The following is a 16,594-nucleotide window of genomic DNA, read 5'->3' on the forward strand; positions in this document are numbered from 1 at the left end:
AGGATCCACCTCATGAGTGAATTACCTTATTCATAGACTTGCAATTAACGTGTGCAATAGCCCTTCGTCGGTGATAAGTTAGTGGATAAAGTGGCGCGTCTATAAAAGTCGATGCAAGTAGTATCAAGAGGGTTATCGTCCCGAATCAAATCTGCCAAAAGGAGAAAATTATCCAACGTACTTGATCATGGCTGTTGAAAAACTAGAAAGCCAGGAGCCAGTTTGAAGAAAAGTTTCGAAAGAAGGTCATTTTTACTTCATTCAATGTAGGGGAATAAGGTACTAAAGCATATTAATTTGTGGTGTCATTCCCATGTCTAGCTTTTCCTATAGATATTTGCTTTTGAAAAGAAAAAAAACTTGATCTACACCACATGCCATGCACGATTTGACCTTTAGATACATCTGAATGCCAAGACACGTGCTTATTTGATCATGGTCGGTCGCATGTTATTATATGGATAATGTTAGCTAGATAAAAAAAAATTTAAATTAAATTTATAAATTAAATGTTGTATCATAAGTAAGAAATAAACACGTTACAATAATGTATTACAAGTAAGAAATAAACATGTTAATTAACACTTAAGTAATAATTCAATCATCAACACCTGTTTGGACCCAAATTTACATCATCGACTCGTGCAATCAAGACCGTTGAGTGAGCATAGCTTCCAATCATCGGATGGAAAGTGAACATAATTTTGTTAAAGGATAATATTATGATTTTTATCATAATAATTATCTTTTAATATAAATTATTTTGACATATTCTTAAGTGAGATGGATGAGATGCAACAATTTCCAAGCAAGCGGTACAGTTCAAATGGACTTGGGATCCTTGTTATCGGTCTGGAGCAGCATGGTACATTAAGATGAGGTTTGAATAGTCAGGATGCATGGTTTTGGGAGAATGATGAAGTCACGATAATGATGAGATAAGGAACCTATGTAGGCTATGCCTTTTTGCATGGTGATGGATTTGTGAGATGAGTTTAAAGGCTACTGATATAGTTTTAATGATGAGATAAGAATCCTAGGTGGGCTAGGCTTTTGATGAGATGTGATAAGCCTAGATAGGCTTTTATTTTGTTTGAAAAGTCACGAACAGTAATCTGAAGGATATGCCTTGGCCTTTGACACGGATCAATTTGAATTATGTGAGTTAGAGTTGCAGTTAGGCTCTACAAAATTATCTGGCCATGCCGAGCAAAAAGTATGGATGCTAAAAATACAGAGTCGCAGGCAACATTTCAAACCCCTTCCAAATCAACACACAAATTGCCCTGTGCAAAGCTTCTTAACAACCTAAGATTTTATCATTCTCCCCTTTCTTCCCACCAACACATCTTTAGTTTTGATAAACAGCACTGTGAAGGCAACTGGCGACATCTTTAGTTTGGATAAACAATACTGGAGCCGTAGAATCAGCTGACCGAGGAGCATCTTCAGTTTGGATAAACAGCACTGTTTCGAGATCGACTAGTTATTTATCCAAGTCTCGGTAAACAAGGATTTCCGAGTCCTTGTTGGTAGAGGTCATCTCATCAGTCTTCTCGGCGAAATGAGGTGTTACTAGGTTACTACATTCGGCACATTAAAAGCTGAATTTGATACTGAACTTCGCAGAACTAGCAGCCTTATCTTCAGGCTCTAGAACTTGAAAGTCAAGACGTGTTCCTTCCTCAGCTGCAATTGCAAGATCAAGAAGTCAGTAACGTGCCCAACACTACATCAACATATTCTACTCCTTGGCAGAGCTCGGTCGACGAATTGGCACACCCCGCACACAACCGAAGGATATAGTTAGCTTATTAATTACTCGGCCTGTGCATCACGTAGGCTTGGTAGTTTTTAGGGTCAACAACACCACATCATTTGATTTAAAAAATTTAGTTTAAAAACTTGTCTCCCTAGCATTACCTTGATGATATATGCTCAAACAAGTGACAGAGTTGGAAGTGAGAAAAGGCAGCTTGCGAATATTCCTAAACGACATCACTCGATCGACTATTGTACTTGGCATAATTTGCATGGTAGGGCACGCACTGTAAGTACGTATATTGATCGATGCATGATCTTGTATTACCAACATGACTGAGCTACTCTAATATTTTTCATGTGAGTTGTTTGCGAATGTTGCTATGTGATATAGAACATGAATAGAAATTTCCTAGCTTCTTATTGTTTAATCAAGAAAGTTTGTACTGAAGTTTTTCTCGTTGCTGTAGTGCTAGCTAAACCTGTATAAATAGGCAACGAGGGATAGGGCTTTGTCTATCTATAACTATCAATCAACACATATGGGAGAAAATCGATCTTTCCCATGCAGACCAAAAATGAACAACCAAATATCCATCTCCAACCGAAGGGTCTAGAGGGTCAGATGGCCGAAAATAGCCTGAAAACTGTCTCCAACCGAGGGTTAGGCCAGAGGGCTGTGGAATTTGGGAGGACCCCACGGAATCGGAGAGGGCTAGAGGGTTGGAGGGTTGGCCAGAAAATATAGCATTCCTGTCAGTTATAACTGACAGGAATATATTTATATTAAAAATTAATGTATTCCTGTCGGTTATAATCGACAGGATTGCTGACTAGTCGTTGTATTCAAATTTTTTTTTTTTTGGGCCAATTTTTTTTTAAATTCTTAAAAATTCTATTTTTTGGGTTTTTTGGGCCAATTATTGTTGTAGTTTTTAAATTTAAGTTGTTGTAATTTTTAAATTTAAATAATAAATTATGTTTGGCCCTATATGTGACATCCCACATCGCCTAGGGGAGTGATCCTTATATGCATATTCTTATATTTACCTAGCGAGGCCTTTTGGGAGCTCACTGGCTTCGGGTTCCATAGGAACTCCGAAGTTAAGTGAGAAGGGGGCTAGAGCAATCCTATGATGGGTGACCCACTGTGAAGTTGCTCGTGAGTTCCCAAAAACAAAACCATGAGGGAATGGTAAGCCCAAAACGGACAATATCGTGTTGCGGTGGTGGAGCGGGCCTGGGAAGTGATCCGCCCCGGGCTGGGATGTGACAATTTGGTATCAGAGCCTAACCCTGGTCGTGGTGTGCCGACGAGGACGTCGGGCCCCTAAGGGGGGTGGATTGTGATATCCCACATCACCCAGGGGAGTGATCCTTATATGTATATTCTTATATCTACCTAGCATGAGGCCTTTTGGGAGCTCACTGGCTTCGGGTTCCGTAGGAACTCCGAAGTTAAGCGAGAAGGGGGCTAGAGCAATTCCATGATGGGTGACCCACTGATAAGTTGCTCGTGAGTTCCCAAAAACAAAACCGTAAGGGAATGGTAAACCCAAAGCCGACAATATCGTGTTACGGTGGTGGAGCGGGTCCGGGAAGTGATCTGTCCCGGGCCGGGATGTGAAATTATGACCCTCGGTTGGAGACGGTTTTTCGTGACAGGGCTAAAACGAGCCCTATGGCCTTTTAACCCTCGGTTGGAGATGAAGGCAAATATGGCCCTGTGCTGTTCATTAAAATATTAGGTCATCTCCAACTGAAGGGTCCAGAGGGCCAGATGGCCGAAAATAGCCCGAAAACCGTCTCCAACCGAGGGTTAGGCCAGAGGGCTCTGAAATCTGAAAGGGCCCCACGAAATCAGAAAGGGTTAGAAGGCTAGCCATTTTTTTTTTCTTATGTTGGATTTCATGTCGGTTATAACCGACAGTAATACATTTATATTAAATAATACAAATGTATTCCTGTCAATTATAACCGACAGGAATTCTTTGAATATTTTTTTTAACAGTTTTATTATTATTTTTTATTTACAAAAATTTTCCTATAACTTCTATTTTTCATATATTTTTTTTAATTTTATTTTTTTCCTATAACTTTTATTTTACAAATTTGTTTCATATTTTTTTTTTAAATTTCATTTTTTCCTATAACTTTTATTTCACAAAATTTGTTTCATTTTATTTTAAATTCTATTTTATTTTTCCTATAACTTCTATTTCACAAAATTTGTTTCATATTTTTTTTAATTCTATTTTTTTCTATAACCTCCTAAGCCATTATACAACATTAAATTAAATTAAGTAATATGAAACAACATTAAACAATATTAATAACATTAACCAACATAAAAATTATACAACATAAAAAAAAAACATTTAACAACATGAAACTTAAATAACATTTAAGTTGTAGTTTTTAAATAATAAATTATGTTTGGCCCAATGGTCATTTGGCCCTAGGTTGGAGACGGAGGCAAATATGGCCATGTACTGTTCATTAAAATATTAATATCTTGGAGAATCTTGGAGGGCCAGAGGGCTAAAACGAGCCCTCTGGCCAGCCCTCGATTGGAGATGACCCGAAGGGTACAGAAGGCAGAAAATAGCTCGAAAACCGTCTCCAACCGAGGGCTAGGCCAGATGACTCTAGAATCCGAGAGGGCCCCATGGAATCGGAGAAGGCTAGAAGGCTGGAGGGTTAGCTGCAAGCAGCCAGCTAGCCAGCCCGGGGCTGGCCAGAAAATTTAGTTTTCCTGTTGGTTATAGCCGACATGAATGCTGAAGAAAAAAATTCAAATGCAACGACTAGCTGACGTAAGCTAGCCGTTGCATTTGAATTTTTTTTTTATAGTTTTATTATTATTTTTTATTTACAAAATTTTTCCTATAACTTATATTTTTAATTTTTTTTTAAATTCTATTTTTTCCTATAACTTTTATTTTACAAAATTTGTTTCATTTTTTTTTTAAATTCCATTTTTTCCTATAACTTCTATTTCACATAGTTGCTTTATTTTATTTTAAATTCTATTTTTATCCTATAACTTCTATTTCACAAAATTTGTTTCATATATATTTTTTAAATTATATTTTTTTTCCTATAAGTTCCTAAGTCATTATACAACATTAAATTAAATTAAGTAACATGAAACAACGTTAAACAATATGAAATAACATTAAATAACATTAATCAACATACAAATTATACAACATAAAAAAAAAACATTTAACAACATGAAACTTAAACAACATTTTAAAAAACATTTAACAATATAAAATTTAAACTCCTACTCCATGCTTCTTTTGGCCCAAAGATGTGCAACAAGATCATGTTGTAGGTACTTATTTGTGGAACGAGAACGTATCATTCTGTAGCGACTGAGTTCGTAAATCAGATGGGCACTGAGTTTGTAAACCAATAATTTCACACATTGTATTTTATCCGTCTTTGATTTTGTGAATCGATATTTGCATTTGGCCATATTTCGGATTAAAGTCAATACCCTAATCCTGAATTTTGCCATGTCTTTCCGTTTTGATATTGTTGTCAGATTACTCACTTATTTTGCTAAAGCTAATGTTAAGGAGATCAAAGTTTTAAACCAAATTTTGTAAATCATATGATGTGGTTGTTGATGATTGAATTATTGCTTAAATACTTATTTCTATTTATGACACGTTATATGGTTTGCAAATTTAGTCTAAACTTTGGTCATTACTCTTTTGCTAAGCTTATCATGTTTGAATTTTGATCTAAAACGAAATAATCATGGACCAGTCAGTATCCTAATTTTACTCACCTCGTATGGGGATCAATTATTCTAGAACGCCGGTTATTTAAATTTTATTTTAGTAATTTGATATATTTGTAACCAAACACCCAAATCTTTATTAATACTCATTGATAAAACACCCGAAACTTTATTAATGGCTTAATCTTTATTTCGATTTATCCTTTGCACTTTCAAATTGGTTATGAGTTCTAACAATGATTTTTAACATGATATTTACTTATCCAAATTAATTTTGTAAATTCGTTTAATTGACGTTTAAAAATAATAGGTGCTTGTAAGTTCGTAACAATAATTGAAAATATGGTGAGAGTTCATGAAGCATTGCTAAGCTTCTTCAAGAGAAACGATAATTGCACTATTTTTTTTTTGGTCATCAAATTAGATAAAATATATGTTTTTTTTTAGTACATCTATATTTTTATACTAAAGAGATGGGGAGTTCGGCTAAGTCACACAATGGGCAACCTAGTTTGGTATCAAATTCACCATCCACGAGATTTGAACATAAGACCTCTCATTTCCAAGTGAAGAGGAATACCACCAGATAGTAGTACTGAAACACAAATAAGATATATGTTAAACAATGTAATAAATATTCCTTTTTTACTTGTAAGTGATCGAGAGGTCTTAGGTTTGATTATCGCCAAAGACGAATTTGAATCTAGCTCATTGTGAGGTCTAGCACACCCCTTCACCCCCTTAGGTTCGATTTATCGTTTGTTAAAAAAAAAAAAACAATGCGATAAATTCAAAGAAGAGTGTTTAAAAAGATAAAATAGTCTGTATGTGTGATTATTTGGTTTTTTTTTAAGAATAAAAATAAGCAACCCTAATGGAGTTTTTCAGTGGGCCTTAAATATGCCCTAAGCCCATATTGAGAGCCTTTTTTTGGTCAACAAGCCAACATTGAGAACGGGCTTAAATTTTATGCGGCATGTCGTGCGAAGGGTCCGTTTACTTTACAGAGACTCTCCGAATTCCGCGCGTCCTTTCCCACGTGAAGGGCCGTTTTAAGTGCATTTTCATCCGTTCTCTGTTTTTCTTCTTCTCTGTTTCCAAAAACTTCAATGCAAAAACATTCCCAACGAAACTTAACGTTCAAAAAATCTTCTATCGTGTTGATCACCATTCTCCGCGCCATTGTTTTATGATTACCCACTTTCCGTTTGTTTCTCGGGAAAATCAGACTGGAAAGAAAACGTAGGTAAATGAAACCGCTTTCTGAGAGAATGGGTTAATTTGCTTGGTATTGTGATTGCTAATGGCTTTTTGTTTGGTGAATTTTGGATCTGGCCAGGTGTGGGTGGTGTGTGTGTGTGTGTGAGGAGTAGAACGTATGGCGTACAAGGTTGATCACGAATACGATTACCTCTTCAAGATTGTATTGATTGGAGATTCGGGTGTCGGAAAATCGAACATTCTTTCGAGGTTTACGAGGAATGAGTTTTGTTTGGAGTCTAAGTCCACCATTGGAGTTGAATTTGCAACTAGGACATTGCAGGTTGGTTTTGTTTTTTTTTGGAAAATATTGATCGTTTGCAATTTTCTTGGTTTTATATTGTTTTGTTCTTTAATTTTTATTTGCATTGAAACAATGGTGAAGGAATAAATTATCGTTTATAGAATTGTGGGAAATCCTTATAATTGTCTTCTGATGGTTTATTTCGATCTCCTTAGGCAAAGTTTTATGAAGTACAAAAACTTTAGCGCCCGTCTGGTAACCATATCGTTGCGGTTCTTCTTACCAAAACAATGGATTGAGTTTTAGTAAGCCTTCGTGCATATCGACTTTAACTATTTGTTTATAGCCTGTGAGGCTCTAAGGATGAGAAGTTATTATATAACTTTACTTATACAGTTTAAGGTATAGTACCAATGTTGCCTTGCGTATCATCCGGTTTACGTCCATGACTGCCATGGACAATCTAGGTAGAATACTGCCATTCTGCAGAATATTGTTTGGTACCAATGTCAATCTATGTCAAAACTACCATTTTAGTACAGATGTAATTAAATTGTTTAGTGGCAGGGTTCTGTGCAGGGCTTGTAGGGCTTCTCTTGTTATGTATAGTAGAGAACTTCAGAAAGGGATTATCATTTTTTATACTATAAAAACCCCTCTCAATCTCACATGTCTAAACGACGCGTCTTTTACTGACAAACAGCTGTTAAAATCGAAGCGATTCATCACTTGGTTTTGATTGTTTAGTCATCTAAGTTTAAGGAATAGTTGCTTGCTTCTACGTCAAGATATATCCTTTTATTCTGATGCAGGTAGAGGGGAAGACAGTGAAAGCACAAATATGGGACACGGCAGGTCAAGAGAGGTACCGAGCCATTACGAGTGCTTACTACAGAGGGGCTGTTGGTGCCTTATTGGTGTATGACATAACCAAGAGGCAAACATTTGACAATGCGCAGAGGTGGCTCCGCGAACTAAGAGACCATGCAGACTCTAACATTGTCATAATGATGGCCGGGAACAAATCTGACTTGAATCACCTGAGAGCAGTTCCGGCAGATGATGCTCAAATCTTGGCTGAGAAGGAAGGTCTCTCGTTCCTTGAAACTTCAGCATTGGAGGCTTTCAATGTCGAGAATGCGTTTCAGACCATTTTGTTGGACATTTATCACATAATAAGCAAGAAGGCACTAGCAGCACAGGAGGCAGTTTCTACTGGACTCCCTCAAGGAACTACCATCAATGTTGCAAATATTTCCGGTGACATGAACAAGAGAACTTGTTGCTCTAACTAAGAAAGTATCAACTATCGATCTATAAGACGGAAAGAAGTAGGCAAGCGTATACAATTTTTGTTTTTGTTTACAGAAAAATGTGGCTAAGTTTCTAGCTACTTGTCATGTATTTTAACCTCTAGACGCTAAAGTGAAAAGCACAGGGTTTTAGTGAACTGTAGTTGAAGATGAACGTGACAGCGTCCGCTGTTTCTGTTGATTTTTGGACTGGTAACTGAGGTAACCGGGGTCTTGTTATAGGCAAGGATTAGGTTAAAAAAGCGTTGTATGTGTTCATATTATTCTTTTCTTCTTCTTGTTCTCCAAAATTTATCTCTGATCTTGTGGATCTCTGTACTTGATGCTGCAATAAATCTTTCCATGTATTATGATGTTATTACTTTTTTAAAAATGACAATCTGTACATTGTAGATAGCTCAGAAACAGTTGCTTGATTTCGGAAAAATACATGCGTTGAGTCGAAGTTTGTACAGTCTCACTCATTTGGATGAGACTTGTAAGACATGATAGGTTGAAATATCTCTGTAAGTCTTCTCGGTTCCCAGAAAAGGTGGATAACCATGGCTTGCCACCGGTTGTTCCCTTTAAAAAAAATAAAATATTGTCCAATTTATTAAATTCAGTTCCAACGTTTAGAGTTAAGCAAACACAACTTAATAGTAGTCTAATTTAATTCAAATAATTCAGTCTAGATCGAGTAACCAATTGAAAAGTGGAACAAGTTCCGCCGTAGATACTTAAGTAGTTGCAATCTTGCAATGTTGCTTACTGACGAAATCGTTTTTTTTTTTCTTTCTCTAGACTATTCCTCAGAGATCAACTCAGTAATAAGTCAATCAAACCAGAAATCGTTAAACCATTCAATTAATATCGTCGTAATTTAAATGTTTAACTGAAAAAAAATATTACATATATTTATTGAACTATTAAATGATTAAATGATCTCGTATTTAGTTATTTTTTCTTTGTAGAGATGATTTTTAAGCAAGCACTCCACTAATAAACAAAGAAACTCTCTCTTCCTACAAAAGCAGGGTACTCTCCATATTTCTAGTTTGTTTCAGTACCATTTTTATCCATTATTTCAATAACAACACCAAGCGAAAGATGAAGCAAGAAATAGAGAGATTTTTTCAATGTACAGGGCCGTGTTGGTTTAAAATTTGAAAGAAAAAAAAATCAACTAATTGTATTATAATACTAAGTGTATTAGGTAGTGTTTCCGGTTGAAAAATGTCTCCAAGAAATGAGAGCACATTTATATACATTTATTTCATTAACAATAAACTTTTTAATCAAAATGGTCCATGAAATTTGCATAACTCCTCACTTTGGTCCTTGAGATTTGAAATTGATAAAATTGGTCCTTGAGTTTTTCCACAATCAATTATTTTGGTCATTTCTTAAAAAAATCTCAACAAAATAAGGATAAAATGACAAAATACCCTCAATTTTTGTCAAATCATTTTGGCCTATTGTTTATTATATTGAGGGTAATTTTGTCACTTGGATCCTTATTTAACATAAATTTTTCACCGATTGACCAAAATGATTGATGGTGGATAATTTCATGAACTACTTCTATTGATTTCAAATCTCCAAGACCAAAGTAAGGAGTTAGACAAATCACAAGGATCATCGCAATATATTTTTAAAAACGGTTTTGGGTGCGTAGAGACTAGACGAGGATTTAGCCTTTTAGGATGCAGAAAGTCATCACACTTGAAATGTCGTTAATAATTATCGGTAATATGAACCATGTTCATAGCATCTAGATGCTTGAAAGTCGAAAAATAGATCTGCAGGCTTGCAAATTTACTCTTAAACATTAATGCCAAACGGTTCTGATTTCTTAATCTAGAAAATTTGTTGTGAGATCGCTTTCATATCGAACAAATTAATTAACCTTTTAACCAAAGGATCGAATGACAGAGTCCCTTAGCTGTTAAAAAAACAGTGAGAAACAAGCACAGACTTGAATCAAAAAACAACAAACTGGTTCTTCCTATAAAAGCAGGCACTCTTGGTTTGAAATTTGTATCATTACAAACTAAACTGTTTTTCGTAACATTTCTCAGCTTCCTTTGTTGAATAAAAGAATGCGTCGAGCGGGGGGTTCCTAGAAGTAATAGTCCCTTCTCTTCGAGGAGGGTGGGTGCTTTGCGCCCTACTTCAACTGTTGCTGAGGAACTAATCTCGCCTCATCTTCTATTAAGTTTTTTAAAAAACCTTAAAGATGAAGCATGATAGATTGGAGAAAAGAAAATCAGGCAGTCATGCTTCGGATATATTTAGGGACGACGAGACTTGGGTTTATGATTCATCCATAGATCATAGAGGACGAGTTCCTCGCCGTGCTTCTACTGGTGTTTGGAAAGCTTCACTGTTTATCATCAGTAAGTGCCTCTGCGTGTTTGTGGGTCTCTTTATATTTTTCAAATCACCTTTGAAAGCCAGCATTTTGATTCTTTTTTTCTTTTCGTCAAAGCATTTCATTAATTTCTTGAACTCTCTTTACCCGGTAATTTCTGAGTATATAATCGGCCATCTTCGATCGTATATATTTGTTTGTCATATACACGATCAGCTGTGTAAAGCTGTTTCTGGTTTTATATATTTGTTTGTCTATCTCTCTCATCAAAGTGATTGATATATTTATTTTTGTTGTAGCTATTGAATTTAGTGAAAGGTTAAGCTGGTTTGGACTATCAACAAATCTCATCTCCTACCTCACCGGAGTACTTCATCAAGAAATCAAAACAGCAGCCAAAACTGTGAACTTTTGGTCAGGAGTGACAACATTAATACCTTTAATTGGAGGATTTTTAGCAGATGCCTACACTGGCCGATTCGGCATGGTTATGGTTTCATCCTTCATTTATCTAACGGTGAATATATTAAGCCCTAACTTACCAGAGAAAGTTACCTGCACAAGGGATGACACTATGGTGGTATCTTTAGTAAGTGACGTATTGTCATGTATTTTTCGCTAAGGTTACTACCAAAGTCCCCTGTCGCAAGGAAGTTTTTCTCCCAAATTTATATTCAATCGTACTACTCATAAATATTGGACTAACACCTTTTACAAAATCCTTAAATCATCAGGGTCTAAGTCTGCTGACAATGTCGCAGTTCGTCCCTAGTCTAAAGCCCTGTGATACAACCCCCTGCCGACTGCCGCCTCGAAGGCTTCATGAAGTGGTGCTTTTTGTTGCCCTGTATTGCATCTCTCTTGGAACTGGAGGGCATAAACCATGTCTTCAGAGCTTTGGAGCAGATCAATTCGATGACGATCACCCGGTAGAACGAATCAAGAAAATGTCCTACTTCAATTGGTGGAACTTTGCAACCTGCTGTGGGCTGCTTCTTGGGGTGACTGCAGTTGTCTATGTTCAAGACTTTTTGGGTTGGGGTGTTGCTGTTCTTGGTCTCACAATCTTCATGGCTATTACAGTTGTCACCTTCTTTATGGGGAAGTCTTGCTATAGGTATAGGCTCCCAGAAGGAAGCCCCTTGATCCCTTTGTTGCAGGTATTTGTTGCAGCCATAAGAAAAAGAAAGTTGGCCTATCCTTCAAATCCTGCTTTGCTATTCGAAGTTCCCAAGTCTCAAGCCCATGGAAGGCAACTACTGCATACAAATAGGCTTAGGTAAGCAAACATACGCCTTCATTATATAATTACAATTTATTATTGAATGCAACCATTTCGACAATATAGACCGTATTAATTGTTGACCACATCTCAAATAGAGACAGAATCGTAGATTTTTGTTAGTTCCATGTCATTTGCTCTAATTCGTAGGTTTTTAGACAAATTTTTTATGCATAAAACTTTGTTACCATATTGTTGACCACTTCCCAAATATAGAGGTACGACCTGTTTTTGTAAGTGTGTTTCGTCTGTGTAAAAAATCGTTCAGTAAATATGGTTGAAATAGCAAGACTCAGTACGTATTTAGCTTTGTTTTCTTAGGTTTCTAGACAAGGCAGCGATCATAGAAGAGAATGAGAGTACATCTTGTTTGCAACAGAAACACAATCCTTGGAGATTGACAACACTGACAAGAGTGGAGGAGGTGAAGCTTCTTTTCAACATGATCCCTATATGGATAACCTCAATACCATTTGGATTATGTGTCGCACAAGCCCCAACATTCTTTGTCAAACAAGCTGCAACAATGAACCTTAATATCACTGGCAACTTCAAAATCCCCCCAGCCACAATCAACTCTCTTGCGGCCATTGCAATGTTGATATCTGTCGCAGTCTATGACAAGGTTCTTGTTCCGGTTCTAAGGAAAATCAACGGCAACGAACGGGGGATGACCATCCTCCAAAGGATTGGAGTTGGCATGGTTTTTTCAACAGCAGCAATGACAGCTGCAGCATTAGCCGAAACAAAAAGACTAGGAGTTCATAATCCAAAATCTCTGAGTGTGTTGTGGCTAGCTCCCCAGTACATAATTCTAGGGTTTGGAGATGGGTTCACTCTGGTAGGGCTACAAGAGTACTTCTACGACGAAGTTCCCGACAACATGAGAAGCATAGGGATTGCTTTGTATCTGAGTGTGATAGGAACTGGGAGCTTCGTAAGTAGCTTTCTGATTATGGCTGTGGATAGTATCACCGGAAAGGCAGGGAAAAGCTGGTTTGGAAAGGACTTACGTTCAAGCCGTTTGGACAATTTCTATTGGCTTTTGGCAGCAGTGAATGCGGTGAATTTCTTCGCTCATGTGTGGGTATCTATTCGATATACGTACAAAACTGTGGAGAGGAGGAGGGTAGTGCCTGATAATGTTTCTGAGTGTAGCAGCAGTGATCAACTTATGCCTTTATAATTATTATGTGTATATGAGGAAATTGAGCTTGATGGTTCATAACGTTTGTCTTGTTGAATGCTGAACAAATTTGTTTAATGTTTTTAAAATTAAAAACTTCTTCATTGTCAATTTTTTCAATTACGATACAACAAACCATCCTTATCCCACTATTGAATCCTAAAGTGTATTGGATTTGGTTTTGTTTCAAGTCTTTGTATTATATCCAGTATTAAAACAAATAACATATCCACTATTCTAATTATTCAACAATATTCAAAATAAATTTCCCTGTTTTTAGCACAGTAACAATATTCAGCGTTACACCAAAATAACAAACTAACAATCTATTTATCTTAATAGCAATATTGTGTAAGGTTTCCGTATGTGTGTCAGGCACGTGCCTACGCGTGGCCGGTGCGTGAGGGGGCATGGGTGATCGGAAAATTTTTCTAAAAATATGGGGATGTTCATGGTGTTGAGTAGATCACGTTGTTATATTCAAACACCCCATTTGAGCATTGTATGAGAAGTTATTAGCTAGTACTTTTAGTAGTTTGGTTTTGATTCACTCATATTTTTCTATATCATTATTGCTTCCGCACTGTGCATATGGTTACATCACTCTCACGTGACGGTCAGCATGCTTTGATTTCGATCGGGGTGTACACAGTTAAGTGAATCGAAATGCTCAAGGAGTTGAATATTCTCAAGACATCCAACTAAGATGGAAGCTTAATTAACGAGCAGTGGTCTACAGAAGAGTACTGGTTGTAGAATTAGTACAACAGCCGAAACTTCCTTGTCTTTAACTCTTCAAGCGAAAAAGTGAGCATGTCGATCGGAAAGAATTAGGGTATAAAAGAAAAGACCCATGCGGCATGATTCCACGGGGCAAAGCTTTTGTTAATTAGTTGCTAGTTTGAATGTTTAAAATATTCACGAAATTGTTGATATTTTAATCAAAATATTCGAAGTCACGGAAGTTTTTTTTTTTTTTTTTTTAGTGGGGAGGAGGGTACATTTCCCCTTATATTGGTAAGATATATGAAAAATAATGAATATCAATGATATTTACCAATTTAGTATATATATTTTATCAGAACCCATGCAGAGTTTGGACTTTTTTTTTTTTTTTTTTTGGAGAAAATATTTATCTAATTTTGACTCAATTTGAAAGAGTTGGTATACCCATCATATTGCAAATTTTCATAATTTCCGTTGAAGACAATTGATATTGATTCTAATATTCTCATAAATTTGCATATTATTATTTCCACGTCTATCGAAATTTTAAACACTGATGAGTCTGCGGAGCAAAAAAAACTGTAGAAATTATTATGTATAATATTGAAATACCGCCTAACCAATCCCCCAACATAAGTTATAACATGGTTCAATTAGAGGCCAAGAGCTGGTAGGATAACGGAATTGATTTTATTTATTTATTTTTAATTTATGTGTTACATTCCAAATATTTCTGAATTTTTTTGGCAATGTCGTGACACCTAGTCACAACCCATGATGGGATAGATGTCAACGCTATACAAATGGGGAATAACAAGATAAAAAGTAATGAGATCATGGTCTTTGCACTAACCGCCATTAATTCTATATTGTTAGTAAATAAAGCGTTTCTTGTTAATAAATAATATTATTTATATTAAGAGATGAGAGAATAATAATGTGGTTCAAATTCGTATTTAACGAGAATCGAATTTAAGATCTCATTTACAATAAAGAAAAATACCATGGAGTTTTAACGAAACACTTCCAGTACTGTTCACTTTTAACGAAAAACCATATTTTTACCTTTCATTTGTACTATTCACTACACCTTTATTTGTCATTTTTCGTTAAAACTAAATTTTTTTTTTTGAACTTTTCACGTTTTCCTTAAATTACACTATTAAATGACCATAAAAGATTCTTAATAATGATAAATTAATCTGTGCTAGTCTAACGTAATTTCAATTACTCAACCCTGCCTAGGGGCTAAAGGAAGATACTCTCGTGAAAAGAGAAAGATACTATCTTGCTTGGACTCGAAGCCATCCAAGTTCCACTTTTCTTTTACGTACTCATGCATTTGAACCTACCACTAAAGGGAACCAAGATGATCCATACTCCTATTATGCTATACATTTTTTTATATATTTATTTGTGAAAGTTATACCACCATGAACAAATTCACATTATGGTCACTGAAATACAAGTTGGTTATAAATTAGGAAATTTTTTTAAATGTGACGGTCGCACAATCTTGTAATGCTATAATTTAAACGTTACTGTAAAGATCAACAATAACATCGATATTTCATAACTTAAGTATCATAAATATTATGTCTCACTTTTCTAAGCGAAAATCACATTTATTAGTTGAAAATTGAATTGGTACAAACAATAACATTCTAATTTGTAATATCACATAAGAGCTTGAAGGTCACAACTAAATTTTGCTAATAAATTAGAACGAAATTATGTTTCATACAATCGTAGCTTTGCATTATTGACTTCTAAAAAAAAAAAAGAAAATTAGGAACAATAAAAGTGAATGGATATGGTTTTGCTAAAATGAGGGTTATGTTCATTACCCAATTTATCATTGTTTTATAAATATAAATTTCAAGATTTGTATAATGGATAAACTCAAGGAAAAATTTCAAGATCTATATGAGAGTTGTGTGACTATCGTATGCCACTAAAACTCAAGGGAAAATTTTATAGGACGACAATAAGGCCGGCAATACTTTATGGCATGGAATGTTGGGCGGTGAAACATCAACACATACATAAAATGGGTGTAGCAAAGATGAGAATACTTCATTGGATGCGTGGGCACATGAGAAAGGACAAGATTAGGAATGCAGATATCTGAGGTATAGTAGGAATAGCTGAAATTGAAGGAAAAATGAGAGAAAATTGGTTAGGGTGGTTTGGACATGTAAAATGAAAGTCTACTGATGCTCCGGTCAAAAGATGCGATTATGGAACAGAGGTTCATGGTCGAAGGGGTAAAGGAAGATCTATGAAGACGTGACACAGAACCAAGCGCGATGATGTTCTACGATTCATACAGCCGATCTCATTTAATAATAAAATGCCTTGTTATTGTTTTTGTAATAAGCACAAACCTAAATAAAATATTCCCAAAGTGAATGGTGGATAGGAGTAAAATACTTTGCGGAAAAATTGTTGGTCGGTGGGAGAAAAGTACAAAATAAAAGATAAAAAGAGAGACAAAAAGTTCGAAATTTTGAATACTTAGCCCTTCGGGAATGCTACGTGGCAGACAAGTAGTGGAGAACACAATTAACCGACTTATGTTCCTATTACAACAACGTTAACCTCGCCAGCTGGCAGCAATACGCCCACTCCAAAGCTTTTTTATTTTTTATTTATTTGTGAAAGTCCGCATGCGAACGTGAAGCCGCTTGCGCAAAAAGCATATTCGAAAGCGAA

The 16,594-nt window shown here is 35.8% G+C and overlaps 2 protein-coding genes across 2 annotated transcripts; both read left to right on the forward strand.

Moving 5' to 3' along the window:
- Nucleotides 1–608: 608 nt before the first annotated feature.
- Nucleotides 609–13,153, forward strand: LOC137719688 (protein NRT1/ PTR FAMILY 5.6-like; the record flags this gene model as incomplete). Its single annotated transcript, XM_068458732.1, has 5 exons — nucleotides 609–661; nucleotides 10,610–10,710; nucleotides 10,985–11,202; nucleotides 11,420–11,964; nucleotides 12,289–13,153. Coding segments are annotated over 5 exons (1,782 nt in total), but the record flags the coding sequence as incomplete, so codon positions are not given.
- LOC137721150 (ras-related protein Rab2BV-like) lies at nucleotides 6,894–8,656 on the forward strand. The gene is made up of 2 exons (XM_068460259.1): nucleotides 6,894–7,058; nucleotides 7,832–8,656. Exons 1-2 carry the CDS (start codon nucleotides 6,894–6,896, stop codon nucleotides 8,312–8,314), a joined length of 648 nt encoding a protein of 215 aa, XP_068316360.1. The 3' UTR covers nucleotides 8,315–8,656.
- Nucleotides 13,154–16,594: the final 3,441 nt, after the last annotated feature.

The sequence above is a fragment of the Pyrus communis genome, chromosome 16 (assembly GCF_963583255.1).
Source record: "Pyrus communis chromosome 16, drPyrComm1.1, whole genome shotgun sequence".
Lineage (NCBI taxonomy): Eukaryota > Viridiplantae > Streptophyta > Magnoliopsida > Rosales > Rosaceae > Pyrus > Pyrus communis.